The following is a 20,164-nucleotide window of genomic DNA, read 5'->3' as shown; positions in this document are numbered from 1 at the left end:
CTCCCACTCTTGAAACCCTATGCACCACAACGCCACCGCTCCTGCCAACGAGGTCATGGATCCCCTCCTCCTCCGCATTTTGCTATGTCAACAGGAGAGAGTGGGGCCTCGGATTTGCGCTGCGGCACTATAGTTGGATTTCTTAGGATTGGAATTTCGTTCCCCAACACCAATGTTGTGGTGGTGATGGTGGCATCATGCGGTTCAAGGATAAGGTTCCCGACTCCTGGTGCATCTAGCCGACGCGGTCTCATCGGTGTCGTAGAGGGTGGGAGGGGAATTTTCTGGTTGTTGTTCTTCAAGAGTGGTGGATCTGGTTGAGCCATATTATGTAGGTGGCCTTTGAGGGTGTCTTCTGGTGGAGTGGACGGTGTCATTTCTTGTATTGATCATGTGGCTCCTTCTCCGTCTGGCGACATTCGGACATTCGATTGTATTTCGGATGTCCAGACGTGAAGGTGGCCGCGTGCTGCCTGTTAGTGCAGGAGGAAGACGGCGTTGATTTCTTCGAGGATTGGCATGTAATTTTTAGTTTCTGTAATGACGGTCTGATAAGGAAGCGATTCAGTGCCCATATGCATATGCACATGGGCGTGAACAGTAATTGTTTAAAATAGCAATAAAATCCAAAAAAAACTGAAATTTGTTGGCATCCAACATGCTTGAACGTGTGATGTGCATGCAAAATTTTGTGACGTTTGAACATTCGATGCGGTCGTGGCAAAAAAGACAAAAATTGGTTGTGAAAGAAACTTTGAATAAGTACATTGTTTGGGCTCAATTTTGTCTTTCTTGCCTATAGATCCTCGAATGCCCAAACATCACGAAAATTTGCACCCTCCTTGCACACTCGATCACAGTCGATACCTAAAAAATTCTGAATTTTTTGAATTTTGTTACTATTTTATATGAAATTATTGTTCATCGGGTGTAGATGAGCCCGTGCTCATACTTGAATTACCGGTCTTATAAGGACTAGTCGATTCTAATATATGACGTTTGGTATTTTCACAAGAGAAGTGTGATTTTCAAATTGAGCACATGCATGTAAAGTCATATGTGTTGAACACATCCTCCAAACTAAAAAGCGGGAATCGACTATTTGCACGACATTATGGACTCCGTGGTCTTCGTCCATGGCATTCAAAAGGAGCACGTGGTTAAACAGCTCCGTGCTTCCAAAGGCCTCTCGGCGCGCAGCTGTTCCGTTTTCGTCCATTTGCACGACATTTTTTCAAAGCCCACCTGACCCGATCAGAAGGCCATGCCTCCCTCTCCTAAACACTGCTTAACGTGTGTACGCATGTGGCCACTGCCCACTGGGCCACGCGCTCACTAACTAACCGCGACGTACTACCAGTGCCGTTACATCTGCCCGTGCATATATACTGCCTCGGTACCCAGTCGGGAGCCAAGAGATGAGCCTCCCGTTTGATCGTAGCAGAGTGGTTTTGATTGTGCCAGTGCGACTACGACTGCTACCCCGCGCCCGCGCCGACGAGAGCAGAGAAGCGAAGCGAATTCTAGAAGGAGCCGTAAATAAATACTCCTCCTAGCCGGTGAGAGCAACGCCAACGCCCATAGTTCCGTCCCATACCACACAACCACTAGCTAGCAACCAGAGACTCACTGCCGCCGCCGCCGCCGCTGCTTGCATTGGAGGCGCTAGCCTAAGGCTGTGCCATCTTCGTTCTTCGACGACGACCGCGAAAATTGTAGGGCTGGCAGACTGGTGGCCGGCCGGCGCGGCGGCCGAAGCCCAAGCCGAGGAGATGGGGAGCATGGACGGCCACCCGCTCCAGGGCAACCACGCCTACGCCCACGTCCCTGCCGGCAGCAACAACGACGAGGACGACGCGTCGCCGCCGCCCTCGGCCGGCGGGGGGTCCTCGGGGTCGGGCCGCCGGCCGCGCGGCAGGCCCCCGGGGTCCAAGAACAAGCCCAAGCCGCCCGTGGTGGTGACGCGGGAGAGCCCCAACGCGATGCGCTCCCACGTGCTGGAGATCGCCAGCGGGGCCGACATCGTCGAGGCCATCGCGGCCTTCTCCCGCCGCAGGCAGCGCGGCGTCTCCGTCCTCAGCGGGAGCGGCGCCGTCACCAACGTCACGCTGCGCCAGCCCGCGGGGACCGGGGCGGCCGCCGTCGCCCTGCGGGGGCGGTTCGAAATACTCTCCCTGTCCGGCGCCTTCCTCCCGGCGCCGGCGCCGCCCGGGGCGACGGGGCTCGCCGTCTACCTCGCGGGCGGGCAGGGGCAGGTGGTCGGAGGCAGCGTGATGGGGGAGCTGCTCGCGTCGGGCCCCGTCATGGTGATCGCGGCCACGTTCGGCAACGCCACGTACGAGAGGCTGCCGCTGGATCAAGACGCCGAGGAGGGCGCTGTGCTGTCCGGGTCGGAGGGCGCCGCCACGCAGCTGGAGCAGCAGGGCAGCGGGGGCGCCGCCGTGCCCCCGCCGATGTACGCCGTGCCGCAGACGCCGCCCAGCGACATGTTCGGGCAGTGGGGGCAGGCGGCCGTGGCGCGGCCTCCGCCGACGTCATTCTAGCGCTGCACCGGCGAATCCTCGCGCGCGCGGTTCCTCTACCTAGCTAGTTTAGCTTTCTGCTTCTTCCCTAGTCGTTTGCCTAGCTTCCATTATCTTGTTAATTAATGTGCTATGTCATGCATGGGTACTTGTATGGTATATTTTTTCCCTTTTTTGTTTTCATTCCTCTTCCGTCTTTGAAGCTTGGGAATGTAAAATTCCTACAGGTATCAAGAACCCAACGAACAATGGTTGCTCGTCAATTAGCTTCTTAATTTCCAATGATCAATTGGTTTTCGCCTCCTAATTTCCAATGATCGATTCTTAGAGCATCTTCAGCCGTTGGCCCCCCAGGGGGCGCCTAAAATCACCGTCTGGGGTGACCCGGCGAAAAAAATGGGCCTGGGCGAGTTGGCCCCCAGCCGCCGCCCCCAGGGCCGGCCCCAGACGCGGGAAAAAAAATTGTGTACCAAATTTACGCAAAGTTCGGCTAAAACACGCCAAATTTCGGCAAACTTGGGCTTATATTCGCGGATTTAAGTCGAGTAGTCGCAATTACATATAAAAACTAATAAAAAAACTAATCGGGAAGATGGAGTGGCTGGGGAGAAGAGATCGGCGGCGGCGCTCGGGAGATGAAGTGGCTGGGGGAGAACAGATCGGCGGCGGCGCTCGGGAGATGGAGTGGCTGGGGGAGAAGAGATCGGCGGCGGCGCTCGGGAGAGGGAGTGGCTGGGGGAGAAGAGATCGGCGGCGGTGCTCGGGAGAGGGAGGGCTGGGGGAGAAGAGATCGGCGGCGGCGCTCGGGAGAGGGAGGGCTGGGGGAGAAGAGCTCGGCGGCGGCGCTCGGGAGAGGTGGAGAGGTGGCACTCATCACAGGCGAGCGAGGCCATATATAGCCGCGCCGCGTCCGTGTGTACGCGTCCGATGGAGGGGAGGCGTCGGCGCGCCGCCCCGTGAACGGCGGCAGCCTTGCCATTGATTCCCCGCGGGAAACCGAGGCGTCGGGAGAAGACGAGGCGGGCGGTGTCGTTGACGCAGCTGGCCCGCGGCGCTTTCGCGCCAAAAACGATTCGCCCGGTGCCCCCGAGCGCCCCCCAGCGCGCCAGGTTCGGGTTGGGTCCGCCGGTGCCAATTTCGGCCCGAGCCGGCGATAAAAGGGCCCTTGAGGACGTGACTAGGCCGATTTTTTGGCGCCGACGGCCAAAAAATCACCTAGGAGGCCTTGTTGGGGGCGCAGCTGGAGATGCTCTTATAATGCATTTAACTACTCCAGTTTCGTAAGAAGAAACAATGATCCAAGCTTCTTAAGCTATGTACGGCCATGCATGCTTCTATGGTTGCACGCTTGGTTTGGGATATGCAAGCTTCTGGTTACTCTCGTTTTGATTCCTCAATTCAGTGTCTCGGCTTACTTATATGCAGGCTTCTGGTTACTCTCGTTTTGACTCCTCAATTCAGTGTCTCGGTTTACTTAATTTCGTTCAAAGTATTTTAGAAGGTCTAGGGCCATAGTTTTATCAAAAACTTGTTACTGTACACGGTCGCGAGATTTGGTGTCGGGTTCTTCAGATCGATTCAAGGGTTCAACGGCGGCAACTGCGGCTCCGGGGCGCTAGTTCTTAGCGACACTCTCACAAAAACTTCCTTACTGTCATCGACAAGGGCGGGCCAGCTTTGATATGGGTGGGAGCGGCCCGTGTGGCTCGTTTTAACACACCGCTCATTCTGACGGCAACAGTAGTTGTTTGGTGCGAGCAATGCTAGACCTACTTAATCTTACTTACAGATTTACGTAACAGCCAGCATGAAAGATTGGGATTGGATGGAAGGGGAAGGGAGGGGCCCACACCCGTGAAAATCAGTGGGGGCGACAGAAATTTGTTAGGCAGGATACGTAACCTTTCGTAACAGACTTCGTACATGTAGGATTATTGGTTTGGTGCTAGGGACCTCGATGTATTCTTTATTATGTTTGAGATGCTTTCTACTTTTGGTGGACTTAATAGATCTTAGTTCTTTTGGCAAAAGAAATATTTATTATTGTACTTTGGCTCAATTTCAGTTGATTTGGCAGCCGGAATTCTGCTGTTTTTCAAACTCAAGCTGTTAAAATTTTACTGACTCCATTCACAAGTATGTCGTCCTACAAAGCGTATTGTCAGACTTGTACAACATTTTGACTATTAAAATACGTAGAACAATTCACATTGGCAAGGTGAAATAACATTCTCAGTTTTCCCATAAAAATATTTCCATCATTTGATTATGTTTTCCTTTTTCTCTAGTCTAGTAGCATATAAACATAAAAATTCATGGTTAAAGGAAAATATGTCATGTCAATATCCAATACGATATGCACTTGCAAACAGAGAGATCATCTATCATCGTCTCAACCAGCATTTTTTATCAATTTATAAGTTCCTCGTTGTTCTATATTATGAAAACTCTACCAGAGAGTAAGACTAGCCACAATGAGTAGTAACATGTTACTAGTCTATGTTACTACTTCTATAGTGGGGAGTAACATATGTGTGGTAACATGCAACACTTCATTATTAGGTTATAAACACATCTTGCCTTGATATGTATGATGTTACTCATACTACTAGTAACTAGCTATGTTACTACTTTACTCTCTTTCTTCATTTATTGCTTGCCACATCATATGTGTGATGTTATTACCTATGTTACTCTCCTTATGGATAGTCAGACAAATAAAAAGAAGGCTAGCTACTGCATCCCATGCACACACGCACGCACACAAAATGCGCTGCGCTTTACATACAAGCCCTTTTCCGTGGACCCTGGGCCATAAACGGTACAGTACTAGGATCAACCATTGAGCAGCAGTACAAGTCGATTTTCCATTTCTAGCTATCGTTTCCTCGAACCAAGTACATTTTGGTGGGCATATATTAGTACACGACGGGAGCACTAAAACGAGAGCAGCAAAAATCACCCGTCAACAATATTCGCCCGGTTTGGGAATCCACCTTTGCCTGCTTGTCTGCCTCGGAAACATTTGTGATCCATCAAGAACAAACCCCCACTACCGCAAATGCTCACTCGTGTTTGCCCCTTTTTTCCTTTACCCAAATCAGCTCAGGTTGTGGACATGGGGGAAAAGGGGTATGCTTCCCCCACAGAGCCAGCACTGCAGGCTTGTCAGCAGTGCGGATTTAAAGTAGCATGGAGACGGCGACATGGCGTGCCACTGTGAACGGCCCTACCGGACGGGCACCGCCGGTGTGTGTGTGTGTGTGACGAGCCGAAAGGGCAGGGAACGAAATGATGGGTGCGTGCACGTACATGTTCCAGTGCACTGCCCTCACGAAACGGAAGGGATCTTTCTTTCTTTCTTTCTTTGGATGCCTCGGGCGCCTACTATGTATCCATCTTTTCACCCTCACGTCGGGGCAAAGCGCTGTGGGAGCGAACCTCCGTCGTGTCAAGACGCATTCGACCGCCTGCTTGCTAGCTGCTAGAGCCGTAATTTCTGCGGGGATAGGATAGGAATATCCCAATCTATCTCTCTCTCTCTCTCTGGTAACGGTGTGGTGTGTTTTTACCTGACCTGAAGTGCGGCGTGGGTAAGGAAGGAACCGATCGACATGGGCGACGCCCTGACGCGACGGGTTGTGCCGATCCGAGCTAGCGAGCTGGCCATGTCTCGCTGAGAAGCAGCTAGTGGTGGGTGAGCATTTTTGGCCCTCACGTCGGACTAGACGTTGTTCTTGTGCACGGCAGCGTGCTGGCCGTGCTTGATTAGCTTTGCTTGGCCCGTTAAGGGAAGCAATCGACCAACACCTTCGTTTTCAACCTGCCTCGATGGCATCGGTCGAGCGGGGATTAGGTTCCACCGATTTGACCTCACCAACTTTACTCCCCACACCGCTACGATTCATTTTAAGCGGTGCGGTCCCGTGCGCGCCGTCAATGATTGCTTGTAGAGGGCGCGGCGCACGGGTGCGAGCGACGGAGTGCTCTCGTGCCGCCCACCTGTCGGCCGGCTAGACCAAGGCATGCATGGGCATGGGTGGTGGACGCTGGGGTCGACGCCGCACGTGCATATGACCGTGCACGGCCCAACCTTCCCACGTGGAAGCAGTCGCCGCATTCAAGCGGCGGACTGCTTCGCTCGCTCGCCTATAGCTCGCCGCGCCAGGATAGAGCACGGGGTGGACCCATGCATGCGCTCGCCGTGCATGCACGTAAACTTGCAGACGTAAATGCTCATCAGCGGCTCCGACCAAGACCGGGTCCAAGCATTATTTCATCTGATCTGATTCCAAACCCGAGAACGTAATAAGGACTTGGATCCAAACATATCCTCCAAAGCCATGATATAGGTTGAATCATGCCCAGCACACGCAAACGGCTAGGATTGTGCAGTGGCGAGGAATTTCGATCCTGCGATTTGTCTTTGTCCTGACACAAAAGTCTAACCTGCTCTAACTTCTAAAACAAGCAATTCAAAGGTTACTGCGGCTGGGTCTCTAACCAAATTGCTACTTGTTGTAAAGCAAAACAAGGAAAAGGACGGCAGATGCCGCTCCTCCTCCTCCAGGCCACGTCCAGCATGCAAGTAGCAGGTTACGTGAGTTGCCGGGGCGGCAGCAAGTGGCACGACTTACGCGGTGCGCGGCAGTAGCCATGACAATGGCCGGTCAGAGCCTACAGCGGGCGTGAGCTTTTGGGACGTTCTCCGGACCGCCCAACAACCGCTGATCCAGCCCCGGCTTTTCCAATGGAGAGAACGTGGCCGCCGCCCAACGCAACCGGTGCAAAGTCCGTCTAATCGGGGCACCAGTCTTGACAATGCGCTCGACCAAGTTGAGCATGTCGACGCGTCCGATCATGAGTTCATGACCTTCATTTCATCCAAGGCTGCAAGCAAGCTGTCGACTGACGCTGATATTAGCAGGGCAGAAGCTAACCTAACAACTACAATACCCCAATCCCTGGTTTTCACTTGAAAGGGTTACTCCAGCAACCGAGCCGTACGTTTATGCCATGATGGGAAACGACAGAGATGTCAAGAAACACTGATGTAACTTGAAAGCACAGATCACAAGTAAAGAACTAAAAGTTAAGTGCATGGCTCACAACACGTAACGACAAAAGGCCAGACCATAAAAGGATGAACAAATAAATGATTAATGAGAAAGAAGGTTGGGCAGCTGATGAACAGCTAAAAATGTTGGCTTGTGAGTGTCACAAACTATTTACTACACTTTAATTTAACCAGACTTAACCCAGCTCTCATGTCGTCATTACTTCTAAAGAGTGTTGTTCCCATCATAAACAAAGAAAATGGTAACACTGTTGCTGTGCAACTATACTGCTCAAATTTAAACAGAAATGATAAGTACCTGACGTGGTACGAGCACAAGGCAAATCAAATGTTTTCAATGGCAATTCCAGTGACGTAAGGATGGCAAGTTAGTTGACACATGGCAATTTTCTGTCCCAAAATAAACTAAAGCACGAAGTTGCCATCCTCGCTTTACTAAATTTGCCATCGAAAACGTTCAGTTTGCGTCAGGTACTTATCATTTCCCAATTTAAACTGGCCTAGACAGGTACAAAGAAAAAGATAGCATTGGAGTACTATCGAAACTAACCTAGACAAGTACAATGACCTGGGACAATTTTGCTATACGGGTGACACCAATGAAATCATGGTGATACTACATGTGCATAAAAAATACCACACCCTCCAATCCATATTACTTACAAAACCGGTGACAAGTAATATGGATCGGAGGGAGTACTGAAAAATGGCACTCTATAAAACAAGAAGACATGATAATACCCACAAATCAGCAGCGTGTATAAAAGAATTAACAGAAAAAACTGTTCCAAGCAAAAGCAAGCAGATGGCAGAACACAATCAATATTGCTTCAACATCATGTAAGCCCACCCAATAGAGCAAGAAATGCCCCGGCAAAAAAAAGCAAGAAATGGCAGCTCATATGCTCACATTAGAAACTATATACAAAGAAATATAACTCCTACCCAAGACTTGCACCTGAATGCTAGGAACCACAAAATATAAAAGGACAACTCATGTTCATTCAACAGTAGAATACTCATGGGCATTCACTGTGAAGTTAGCAACCTTCAAATACTTACAAGAAATTTCATTTGCTTCATCAGGACATAGCCACACACACACACACACACACACAAAAGAACTTACTGCACAAACCTCATTCTAAGGAGCAGCAACCAAAACGAAACAGGAGCACTTTAGGAGAGTTTCACAATCATCAAAGGTGCAACCAGCTGGTTGTCGCTGAGGTGCTGTTAAATCTCTGGTACATAAAAACCTTGTTCACATGGTGCTAATCTGCCAACAATCCAAATTCAAATGAACAAAATGACACAGTTTACATAAATCAAGTGTGCGGTGGTACTGCTAAACAGGCGAGCTAACATCAAAAAGCATGTTCATGCAAACAGTAAAACTTCCTCAATCCTCATTGCAAGAATTATGGCCATTAAATAAAATTATCTACAACTTTTTGCTTGTATCTTTGGCACTGGCACATGTCTACTACCAGGTATTTGATACGATAAGCATCTATCAGGCAACAGGATTTAGCCAACACTAAGTTCTTATCAGTAACTACAAATAGAATATACATTATTATCCAGGTTTGATAAGCATCCTTTCAAGGAAAAACTGGCAGATGGTGAATTATTAAGTTGGAAGTATATCACTTTGGTACCAATTCAAATAACACAAAAGGGAGCACAATATCACAAAACATAAATATTTCATTCTCAGGGTTATGGTTCATACAAACATGTAAAGGCAAACATTACCAGATAAAAGCAGCTAAGCCTGAAAGCAGCTGCAACAAGGAAAGCTCAGGAATCGTCAATTACTCAGATCAACTGCCACATAAACATACAGAACATTAAACAGGTATCATATGAGCACACTTCAATAACACATAGATATGCTCTTGAAAAATAGAAACGTGTAAATGCATTGAGAGAAATTCCCCAGCCTAGTGATTGGCAGCTTTCTTTGATCTATATAGTTTCACGGGTCTTCTCCCGAAGCTCAACCCTTCAAGTTTATTTTTATCAGATTCTTCTCAGCCAGCCTATGAAACTCTCTTCCTAACATCAGCATCCGAGTCAGATTCACGGTCCTTCTCGACATCTGAAGAGGGAGTAACAACATGCTTTGATTTCTTTGCAAGAGATTCAAGAGCTCTCTGTCGAAGCTCAATTTCAAGTTTGTTTGGGTCAGGTTCTTCTCTCGGAGTGTATGAACCTTTCTTCCCAACATCAGCATCTGAGCCAGATTGACGATCCTTCTCAAGATCTGACAGGGGAGAACCAGCATACTTCAATTTCTGTTTACTGGCATGACGGTCCGCCCTTCTGCGGTGCCGTTCTTCACGTCTAAGGCGCCTTTCCTCTTTTCGTAGCTTTTTCTCTTCTCGCCTCCTCCTCTTGGACTCCTTGTCATCTGAGTCAGAATCAGAATCAAAACTATCATCATAATGCTTCTTATGCTTGTGACCCTTTTTATGTCCTCGCTTCTCAGACTGGGATCTGTGTTTCTCAGATTCTTCTGAGCCCGAACTGCCATGATCAATGTGTTTACTATCATATGTTCTTTTCTTAGCTTTTTGAAGAGGACTTCCACCATCTGATTGGAAAGCTTCATCAACTTTACCAGAGTATTTCTTCGCTGCAATAGCATCATAAGAAGCACCAAATGAATCCGTTTTGGCACGCTCATTGTTAATCCCATCCTTTGGATAAGAGTCGCCGGCTCTACTAGGGGACTGCCGTTTCACAGGAGAATCATCAGGGGAATCACCCTGGCGTTTCATTCTTCTACCATCAAGCGCATCTTCTGAAGAATCTGATAGCTGATTATCATATTTCTTGGGGACATCCTTGCCGCCACTAGAATTAAAAAAAAACTGTTAGATTATTACCGAAAGAAAGGATGCATGCTGCTGAGGAGATGCTTCTGACAGGTTTTACCGACTGACATCATCATAATTACTCCTATAAAAAGTTCAGACGTTGATACATGCAGGAGATCTTTTTACGTGGAAGTTTATCATGCATAATATAGCCAGTACACAAGGTGTCTGATGATAATAGTGCAAATTTGTAACCCAATATTCAGTATCTAAATAAGAAAGAAAAGAGCATTGAACCATAGCATGTCAAAAGAGCAAGAGTGTTTTCTTAATGCATAAAAACTAGCAAGGACACTGTAAGGAGATGTCCAATCAAGCACTACAAGCAATCTCAAGCAGGGGATAAGTAGAGGAACATACTACTGTCTTGATCTGGAAGAGGGTTTTTCTCCAGGGATTGAGTTATCAACGTTGACTTCCTTTAGTTGCAGATCAGCTGAGAAATCCTTGGATACCCTGCGTGATGAATTGGCCTTCCGTGCATTCTCCCTGAATGTAAACAAAAGAAAAGTATATATAGACAGCGAGGCAAATAATAGTTTTACGAAGACACAAGACATGAAAGAACAGATTCCAACCTTGCACGCCCGCCTTCTTCCTCGTCTCCACTGGTATTTGTGCTGTCCTGACTGGGCATATGTTTCCCAGTGTCCTTCAAAGGACTGCCAAAATAAGGTGAGAAAGTTAGCATCCCAGTTTGGACACTGTTAGTGGAAAATAAAATAAATAGAATTACAAACCAACACAGACGAGTACACACCTGCCACGTGTGGAATCTCTTTTTGCATCATTAGTAGGAGACCTCAAGGATTTTGTGAGCCTACGGTGTTCAAAATCCGGTGACTCTCGGCCACTCCTTTCTTGGTTCCTGAGGCAATACTGGGAGTAAGACAATGACCTCCCTGAATAACTACAACAAAATATGTCTGCATTCATCATGCATGCTGTGGTATTACCTTTGAGCCAGATCCCTGCCTTTAGTGGAGGGTGCACCGTTTGTTCCCTTTTCTGCGTCCCTGCTCGAACTCCTACGTGAACGATTTGGACTCCTGCTGTGTGGACTGCTACTCCTGTAAATTCCAGCACAGGTGTAAATCATGCAGCACAACATCAAGTACAAAGAAAACAAGAGAGCAGCATTACCTCCTCCGCTGTGGAGAGACTGGACGATTTGCAGAAAGCGTCCTAATTGAAATTGGGGATTTTCTCTGGCGTTTTGGTGACCTCAACTGCAGTGAGCGGTGAGGTGACAGGGACTGCCGTCTTCCTGGAGAACGTGGTCTATGCCTTCTAGGTGATGGGGACCGTGGCCTGCGTCTTACAGGTGATGGGGACCGTGGCCTGCGTCTTCCTGGCGATGGGGACCGGTGCCTATCTGCTGGTAATCTGTGTCGAGGAGGTGATCTGCGACGCGCAGGAGATGGTGATCTTCTAGGTGCGCGAGCTGGGGACCGACGGCGATAAGGAGATGGTGATCTACGTCGCCCAGATGGTGGAGATCTTCTCCTAATGGGAAATCTCCGCCGGGGTGATGGGGATCTAGGTACCGAAGGTGATCTCCTGGAATACGGTGACCTCCGCCTAGACACTGAAGGAGCAACTCTTGGGGAATGCCTTCGGGGGGAAACAGAACGCCTAGGTGAAGCTGAACGTCGTGATGATCTTTGTCTGGAAGGGGATGGAGAGCGCCTCCTTGGAGAAATAGACCGTTGCCTACCACGGGGCGACAAAGATGTGCTCCTAGGTCTTCGATGTTCCCTGAAAATAAAGAGAATAAGACTGCCTATAAGCAATGGTTACAGTCGAGACAGAGAAAACTTACTTATTGTTGTGTAACAAGTAATACATGGGACTGCTGACAATACACATGCGAACACAAGCTAACACAAATCAAAATTAAACGACTACTGATCAGGTCACACAAAGATGCCTTGTTCGTTCCTAGTTAATTAGGTCACACACTGCTTTGCAGAACCATATTGTTTAATTCTTTCGAAAAGATGTGAAATGCAAATGCCTACAAAGAACAGTCCTTTCGGTACATTAGAAACCTAACATGCGAGGAAGATAAGTATAGTCAAAAGAAGACACAAACTTGTAGGAAATATGCACAAAACATTACAAACATGGGGAATGATGTACATTCCCACCACCTGGGTTTAAGTACGCACAAGCTCGAATTACAAATTTCTTTCAAAAAGATGGTGCACATTTCAAAGGCTGAAAATGATTTATCATGAAGAACATGACAAAACAAGGAAGGGTTCAAATATAGCCATTCTTGATGAGCTTACTGAAAATTTAAAATACAATGAACAATGATAAAAACTCACGCGTAGAAGAATTGCTAGCTAAAACACAACCAAGGGCCACCAGATAACAGACAACGAGCTCAAAGAAGAGATTAGAAGCAACATATAGAAGTACATTCTGCAAAAGTAAAAAAAAAACACTGGAAAGATACTGCAAATTAATCTTATCACTATAGTTGTGTGGGGCATAGATGAAGAATGCACTTATTCCCAAGTATGGTTGGTGTTGTTCTTAGAAATTAAAGACTTCATTAAGGATTCCAAACAAATGGTTAACTAAATGAAGGAATGGAATTGAATTTTCCCATTTCGCACTGCCTAATTGTGGCAGGATTTTTTTTTTCCTTCACAGCTGTTGAGATGAAGTGCTGTACAAGCTAAACAAAAACAATGAAGAACACACAAAAATGGCAACTCTTGGACAAGAAAAACAGAACTTCATCGATGCAATAGTCTGACTCTGACAATAAAAAAGAATTTCATCTGAAGGACGTGCATAATGTGCATTATATGAAAAAAAATCCTGACAAAAAAGTAAGGTGGTCTCAAATGTGGACATTCTATGAATATTATCTGATCTGATAGAATGCACTAAAGAGTAGCCAAAGTTAACAACTAACCGGCTCTTTGTTCTCGAGCTATGCTTCAAGTCCAGTTCCTTTTCTTTCTCAGCATCAACATTGGGATTGTTTAAAGCAGAGCCAAGTGAATCACCATGAGATCTTGAATTACCAGTATCCCCGGCCTACAGTAGTTGGAGGTAAAGAACGATATGAACCGAAATAATCGGAGAAGCTATCTGAGTGTCATCAGAAACACAAGAGGTCACAGGATAACCATTAAATCAGTGATACAAGGAAACTGGTCAGAAGGAATTAACTCACCATCATTTTGTGTTTATCTAGTTCTGTGTCCCTTCCATCTTTCTCTCGCTTCTTCTGGATCTCCTGGGCAATTCTAGCCTCTTCCGCCTAAACACAAGACAGGTGGATTAATAAGAAAACTCAGATTTTTCTGCAATTTAAAACCCACAACTCCACAAGCAACTCTATACGTTGTAAATACCAGGTTCACAGAATAGACAGGAAGTACTAAAGGCCAGAGTTAAGTATGATGTTTTGAAAAAATCACATATAAAAGAAATGTAATGAAGCCTACCACCACATACAACCTTTGACTAGTGTTACAGACTAGCCACAACACTAATTAAATAGTGTTCTGTGAGCAATGTCCGAGAAAAACCATAAAATAAGGTCGTCTGCAGCTTCAACCATAATTATACATGTTTGCTTCAGTAAACATAAACGAGAGCAAAAAAGAGGAAATGCTATTAAATTCGCACGCAAGCCTTGTATTGTCAGACATACAAGCAATCCTTGACATGGAGTAGGTGGCCGGGAGTATGGAGAAGTCCAAATGCACACATATCATAGGAGAGGAATCAAGATTTGGCACGTACAAGGGATCGAGGAAGCACAGTGCACCTTCAAGGCAGGCATTGGGTGCAACCATGGAGACACTAGGAAATTGAGTTATCTCTAGTTAGGAGTTCCTTTTAGTTTAGGAGAGCTTAATCCGGATAGAAAAGACATGTTTGGACTTCTCCATACTTGTGAAGTCATTTACCTATATTATATAGGAGAAGCATGTATTGTTTTAATCAAGCGATATAACGATCACAAGCTATCTAAGCCTTACAACAACCCTTGCACATCAGGGACGAGCACTGGAACTACGGCTCTAAACGAGCTGAGCTCAAGCAAATATACCTTGGCTCAGCTTGAGCTCAATTCAATCCTCGGCCCAAATATGGCCTCGAGCACGGCCTATCGACATAACGGCTCGAGTTCGGCTTTGCCAAAAACTAGAAACAGTTCGATCCCAGATCATTAGGGCTCACAAAAACTCTTGAGTAACATTATTAATTTTTATCATATTGCCAACACGCTAGGCATCGACTGTCGTATGCCTTCACAAGCCACTCTTTTATAGATAGTCCTCCAACCCCACTCTTCTACAATAGGTGAGGTGGTACTAATCTACTCAGCCCTACTGTTTGTTACATGGACTAAGAGATGGGCTGATGCACAGCTACAAAGCACCTGATACTGATACGTAAATTCGCCGTTGTGAAAAAGTGCCAATACAGGGATACGTTTTACTATTTTTTAAATTCAAAACAAAAAAGTATAGAAGTTAGGAACAACAGATTATCATATAGATGCATGAAAATTAAATAATTGGTTTGGCTGTACATTTATTGCATATCTCAAGAATAAAACGATCTTGCAATTTTTAATCCAATTGCTTGCGTAAATCATTTACCAAGCATTCTCTAATGTAGTATTTGGTCCTTCTCCCCTCTTCTTCTTAGTGCTTGCATTCGATGAATGCAGAACTTGCAGAACTAGGCAAGGACACATTTTTCGTCTTGTTTTGTTCTAATGCAATTTTGAGGCATTGCAACCTCAGCTGGTGATTCCTCTATAATTGTAACATGGCTCCACAATGGCGCCCTTAGACTGGTAGGTTCAGCAGGAGGAGCCATCTGGAGGAGGGGTCAGAGGAGATAGATCATGAGAGGAGAAAGGAGAAGACAGAGAGGAAGTGAGCTTAGCTACGGTGGCTGGCGGCTAAACGACTCAGTGTACATACGTTGGTGGTTGTGCCAACCTCAACTATCGAGCTGCTGCCAGGATCAAGCTCGACAAGATGTCTGGAAGGCTGCGTGAGGGGCTGGGGGTGAGGGGGAGTCGGAGACGAGGACGGTGGGGAGTCGGTGAGGAAGGAGGAGCAGCTCCTCGTCGGCTCGCGCCGGCCTGCTGCCACCGCCTGCTGTGGAGCTCGGAAGGAAAGAGGGGGAGGGAAAGGATGGGGCGTCGGGGGACTAGGGTTGCTTAGTTACTCATTATCTCTTGTTATGTGGGATGGGGCGTCGGGGGACTAGGGTTGCCTAGTTACTCATTATCTCTTGTTATGTGGGATGGGTTGTATCCAAAAAGCACCCACCAAGTACCCAACAGGTATCAGGTTTGTTCTAAATCGTTTATTTCTGGATACTCACAGGCTACATACCCACCATGTATCGGAGCCGTATCAAGTTTTAAATCGTTTATTTCCGGATACTCACAGGATACATACCCACCATGTATCGGAGCCGTATCAAGATCGGATACGGTATCCAATACGGGTACGCGAGGTCAGTGAAGTATCCGTGCATTCAAGTGCACAAGTATAGCTACAAGGCCATGAATGTTCTTCGGCCCTCCAGTCATTGCTACGCGCAGCTTTTCTCTTACCAGACTAGGCTTAGATTCTCACGATTTGATAATTGGGCTTGGAGATATTTGGGCCACACCTACGTACAGAAGGACCGATTGAAGAGAAGCTTGTACAACATCGTCTGAGATGGTTTGGGCATATTCAGTGCAGGCCTCCAGAAGCCCCAGTGCATAGCGGGCAGCTAAAGCGTGCTGATAATGTCAAGAGAGGTCAGGGTAGACCAAACTTGACAAGGGAGCAATCTGTAAAGAGAGATCTGAAGATCTCATGGGTTTCAGCTCTAGCCTACCCCAACTTGTTTGGGACTAAAGGCTTTATCAGGTGGGCGTTGTTGTTGTAAAGAGTTAATATTTATCAGGTGGGCTGCATGGTAGTATTATAGGGTTTAGGGTTTAGGTATTTATCAGGTGGGCTGCATGGTAGTATTATACCGAGCCTTGTCGAGCGTTTTCGAACCAAGCTTACCAGGCTCACGAGCATAAGGTCAATCTGGAGCTGGGCTTGTTTAGGCTTCGAGCCGAGCCCAAAACGAGCCAAGCTCGAATAGTGTGACGAGCTCAAACTTTTTTGACATCCTTGCCTGTCACCGGTTGTTGACGGTGAGTATAGATCTTGAAACCCTTACCCTACCAAAATTATCCCACTCTAAACCAAGGTTCCTAACATTATAGGCTTTTTTTAAAGAAAGAGTAACTCAAAACAAGAATCTAAATATATCACAAAAATATAGTTACCAGCAAAGATCACGTTCAACGCACGGTTCCCAAACTATAATGTCACCCGTTTTAGAACTTCCAGCTGGAATTTTTTTTTTGATTCACTTTAATGAACTTAATACAATCTTAGAGATATACAAGAACCAAAATATGTTGTAACAGTAGATCGTATGGAGAGTCAAACAAATTCAGCAATCTAGCATCATGATTAAGGATATGTGAAATATGCTGTGCAACTCCTCGTAATTTGAAAAGAGGAGTTGTAAAGGATAATTAATACTCCCTCCGTCCCAAAATAAGTGTCGCTGATTTAGTACAAAGTTAGTACTCCCTAGTGTCAAAAATGATCTTATATTTTGGGACGGAGGGAGTACTAACTTTATACTAAATCAGCGACACTTATTTTGGGAAGGAGGGGGTACAAGTTATTATTAAGGGATTAAATTTACAGTTAAGGCATAATTTGAATATATACAACTTAATAAGATTGGATGGCTAAGATGGTTTGCAGCATTTAACCCAATTCGTACATTTTAGATTCAAATAAATGATAATACCGTAAATAAAAGGAGGTAACTCAAAAACAAAAACTTAGATTGAAGTGGAGCATGCTTTCACTCAGCACCGATTTATGGTGGTCAACTGAAAGATTATAGTTAAAAGGACGACTTGAGCCGCTGCAGTACCGACTTACTAACTAGTAGCGCAACTAATCACACCTAGTTGACATTTTTGTTGGAAGCAAGTACCGACCAGAAGCAGTGACTTTGAAGATTATGTGGATTGGGTATCCAATCAATTAATCCTCCAAACCAACTAAGCCGGGGAAGCTGAAGCAGAAATGCAATTCTCGGGGGAGGGAAGGGGGAAGCTCTAGGAAGGCTTCCTCCTGACCCTGGGCTACTGGGGAAAGTAAACAGGCGAGTAACTGAAGAAATGAACGCAAGCCTCTTGGCTCCGTTCACGGCAGATGAAGTAAAGGCAGCACTCTGAATTCAATTGTGAGCAACTAATCAGAACTGATTCTAGGTCATTGTAAGGCCATGCTAGTTTGATGTCTTATGTATGTATTCTAGCTTATGAGTTAACTCAGAACAACATGCCTGATGTATGTCATAGAAATATTGTTATGATAATAATAAATTGATGTATTTATGCAAACCTTTCTCTGCTGAATCTCAGCCTCCTTTGCATCCAAAAATTGCTGGGGCACACCACTGGCATTCTGCTGCGCACTGAGAAGGAGGCTCCACAGCTCCCTCATGAACTTTATTGTATTCTTCTCCATGAACCCTGTCAGCTGGATCTGTATGTACTTCCCGTCCACCTCCTGCAAAACAAACAAAAACCTTATAAAGCTCCTGAGTTCCTACTATTTATTATCAGCCGCACAGAACTAATTTAATCATTACACAACTATAGCACCTACGTTTGGGCTGACTGATCCAGCAAAATCATATCCAGGCAACAAATAATTCGATGACATGGCCAGAAAAAAACACTAGTATGATAATGATTAACTTTTACAGGTACAACCCATACTTGTTTCACAAGTTCACAAGAAGTTCTGGTGAGCTAATTCAATTGGTATTTTGCTAATCCAGTTGGTATTTTGCAAATTGGAAAATGTTGTGGTTTAGCTCCACAAGATGGCTGTGATTACCTATCTTACACTATCCAAACAAGCCTATGCAAGACTTTAAACTTAGTTCCCAAATTACACGTGTATGATTTCAGTTTTCATTCCTGACTCCTGAGCAACAACATGAAGATAGTTGGGTTCATAGCTTACAATCTTAAAGCTGAATGGACGAAATCCAATATATCCAGAGATGCTTTACATGAATATAGAATACAGAGTTTCGTTTTTAATTAATAGGCATATCTTCAATCAGAAAATACATCTGTGTTTGTTCAACGAGGCGATAAGATGCAAGCGCCATTGCTCATGTTAAAGAAGTATATCTTCAGAAACCTCACCTTCGCATCGAGCAGGCCGTAGATGAAGTTGATAAGAACTTCGTCCTCGAACCCAAGAAGCTCGGTGACCCGTGTGGCAATCCACGGCTTCATCACGTCCATCTTCACCTTTGACATGTCCACCTAAACCCAAGGAAAGAAATAAATTAGAGTTTAACTTGAACCCACGGCAGATAGTCCCCCTCTGGACGCTCATCGGCTAGAACCCGATGGAGGCATAGGGCGAGAACGAAAAAGCTAACCTGATGGTCAAGCTCGGACGCGAACTTCTGCGTCTTGAGCAGCTTGGCATGCTTGTTGGAGAATCTGGTATCCTGGTCGGCCGACGTCCCCTGCAAAAAAGCACGGCGAATCAGCGCACCCGTCACAGATCCGACGAACCGGAAAAACTAAGCGAGGGAACTAAATCAATGCGGAGAACCGTAGCCGCTTACCCGGAAGAAGCCTCCCGACATCTTCACAGACGGTGCGGCCGCCGGGGCCGCCGCCGGCTTGGGGGAAGGATGCCGAGGAAGGGTGGCTAGGGTTGGAGCCTTGGGAAGACGACGACGAGTTGGGGGGTGCAGGGGGGGAGAAGAGGCCGCAGGAAGAGCTATACACAATAGCCCGATCCAAGCCCACCGGTCTGTAGGCTTTCGAGTCTGTTCACTCGTAATACGTGTACATCACGATTCATGTCTACTCAAAAAAAAATCACGATTCATGTGTTCCTAAAATTCTCTCAAAAAATATCTGTTCCTAAAAAAATTTCCTCAAAGAAAAAACTGCTCCTAAAAATTCCCTCAAAAAAAGCTGTTCCTAAAAATACCCTCAAAAAGAAATTTGTTCCTAAAAAAGAACGTCATGATTCTCTTTTCTTTTAATAATTCTCAAAAAAAAGACAATTCTTGCTGTTAATATTTACTTTGCCGTAGGAAGTCTTGCTGTCAATCTAACTCTAACCTTAAGTACAAAATGTGGACGAAGTATCTATAGTCTGTAAACTAACATCGTTAGTCAGGGATCAACAGCGTTGAAGATTAAAGGTGGGATTGTTGACAAGACACTAGCCCAGAGTAACACATAACCCCCTCTTATCACTACAATAAGATAAACCTTGGACCTCGATGACCCTTCAACGTTTCTTGAAATACTTCATCTTCAAATCCTTCATCCTCGATATGTGAGGTCATGGTGGCATTACGTGCGAGACCATGCCTTGACCACCAGATGTCATGATGACGCACCCTTTAGACCATACAGTTCCCGCTGCCCCTCCTATGTGATGCTCATGCTGCTTCCATCCCTCCTCCCCCCTCCCCACCACAACGAGTCGTAGAGCTATCGCATGCGACACCATGCCCTTTGTCGTTGCAGGTCATGGAGATGCGCCCCTTCATACCATGACCAC

At 46.3% G+C, this 20,164-nt stretch overlaps 2 protein-coding genes across 4 annotated transcripts; one reads left to right on the top strand and one right to left on the bottom strand.

Moving 5' to 3' along the window:
• Window positions 1-1,396: 1,396 nt before the first annotated feature.
• LOC123097930 (AT-hook motif nuclear-localized protein 29) lies at window positions 1,397-2,804 on the top strand. Its single transcript, XM_044519777.1, has one exon. The coding sequence runs from the start codon at window positions 1,773-1,775 to the stop codon at window positions 2,541-2,543; it is 771 nt and encodes a 256-aa protein (XP_044375712.1). The 5' UTR covers window positions 1,397-1,772; the 3' UTR covers window positions 2,544-2,804.
• A 5,758-nt stretch (window positions 2,805-8,562) lies between these two features.
• On the bottom strand, window positions 8,563-19,402 carry LOC123097929 (serine/arginine repetitive matrix protein 1). Of its 3 annotated transcripts, none has more exons than XR_006447582.1 (13): window positions 19,209-19,402; window positions 19,017-19,106; window positions 18,775-18,897; window positions 17,957-18,124; window positions 13,681-13,767; window positions 13,417-13,541; window positions 11,628-12,242; window positions 11,441-11,554; window positions 11,245-11,352; window positions 11,063-11,146; window positions 10,845-10,973; window positions 9,358-10,461; window positions 8,563-8,878 (listed from the first exon to the last, which is right to left on the bottom strand). XR_006447582.1 is itself a non-coding variant. In XM_044519776.1 (12 exons), the coding sequence occupies exons 1-12, from the start codon at window positions 19,227-19,229 to the stop codon at window positions 9,645-9,647; spliced, it is 2,481 nt and encodes an 826-aa protein (XP_044375711.1). In that variant the 5' UTR covers window positions 19,230-19,402; the 3' UTR covers window positions 9,292-9,644. The 3 variants fall into 3 exon arrangements, 1 of the variants encoding a protein (XP_044375711.1); XR_006447583.1 differs by having other exon boundaries at window positions 8,563-8,843; XM_044519776.1 differs by lacking the exon at window positions 8,563-8,878 and having other exon boundaries at window positions 9,292-10,461.
• Window positions 19,403-20,164: the final 762 nt, after the last annotated feature.

This window comes from Triticum aestivum, chromosome 4D (assembly GCF_018294505.1).
Source record: "Triticum aestivum cultivar Chinese Spring chromosome 4D, IWGSC CS RefSeq v2.1, whole genome shotgun sequence".
Lineage (NCBI taxonomy): Eukaryota > Viridiplantae > Streptophyta > Magnoliopsida > Poales > Poaceae > Triticum > Triticum aestivum.
The sequence above is the reverse complement of the archived record's forward strand: the minus strand, read 5'-3'. Positions and strand labels throughout refer to the sequence as shown.

Excerpts from the sequence above, each read along its gene's own strand:
- LOC123097930 (XM_044519777.1), top strand. The coding sequence starts at position 1,773 with ATGGGGAGCATGGACGGCCACCCGCTCCAGGGCAACCACGCCTACGCC.
- LOC123097929 (XM_044519776.1), bottom strand. The coding sequence starts at position 19,229 with ATGTCGGGAGGCTTCTTCCGG. Across the intron at positions 18,898-19,016 it reads CGTCCGAGCTTGACCATCAG|GTGGACATGTCAAAGGTGAA; the intron begins GTTAGCTTTTTC and ends CCTTGGGTTTAG. Across the intron at positions 11,555-11,627 it reads GTCTCTCCACAGCGGAGGAG|GAGTAGCAGTCCACACAGCA; the intron begins GTAATGCTGCTC and ends TGGAATTTACAG.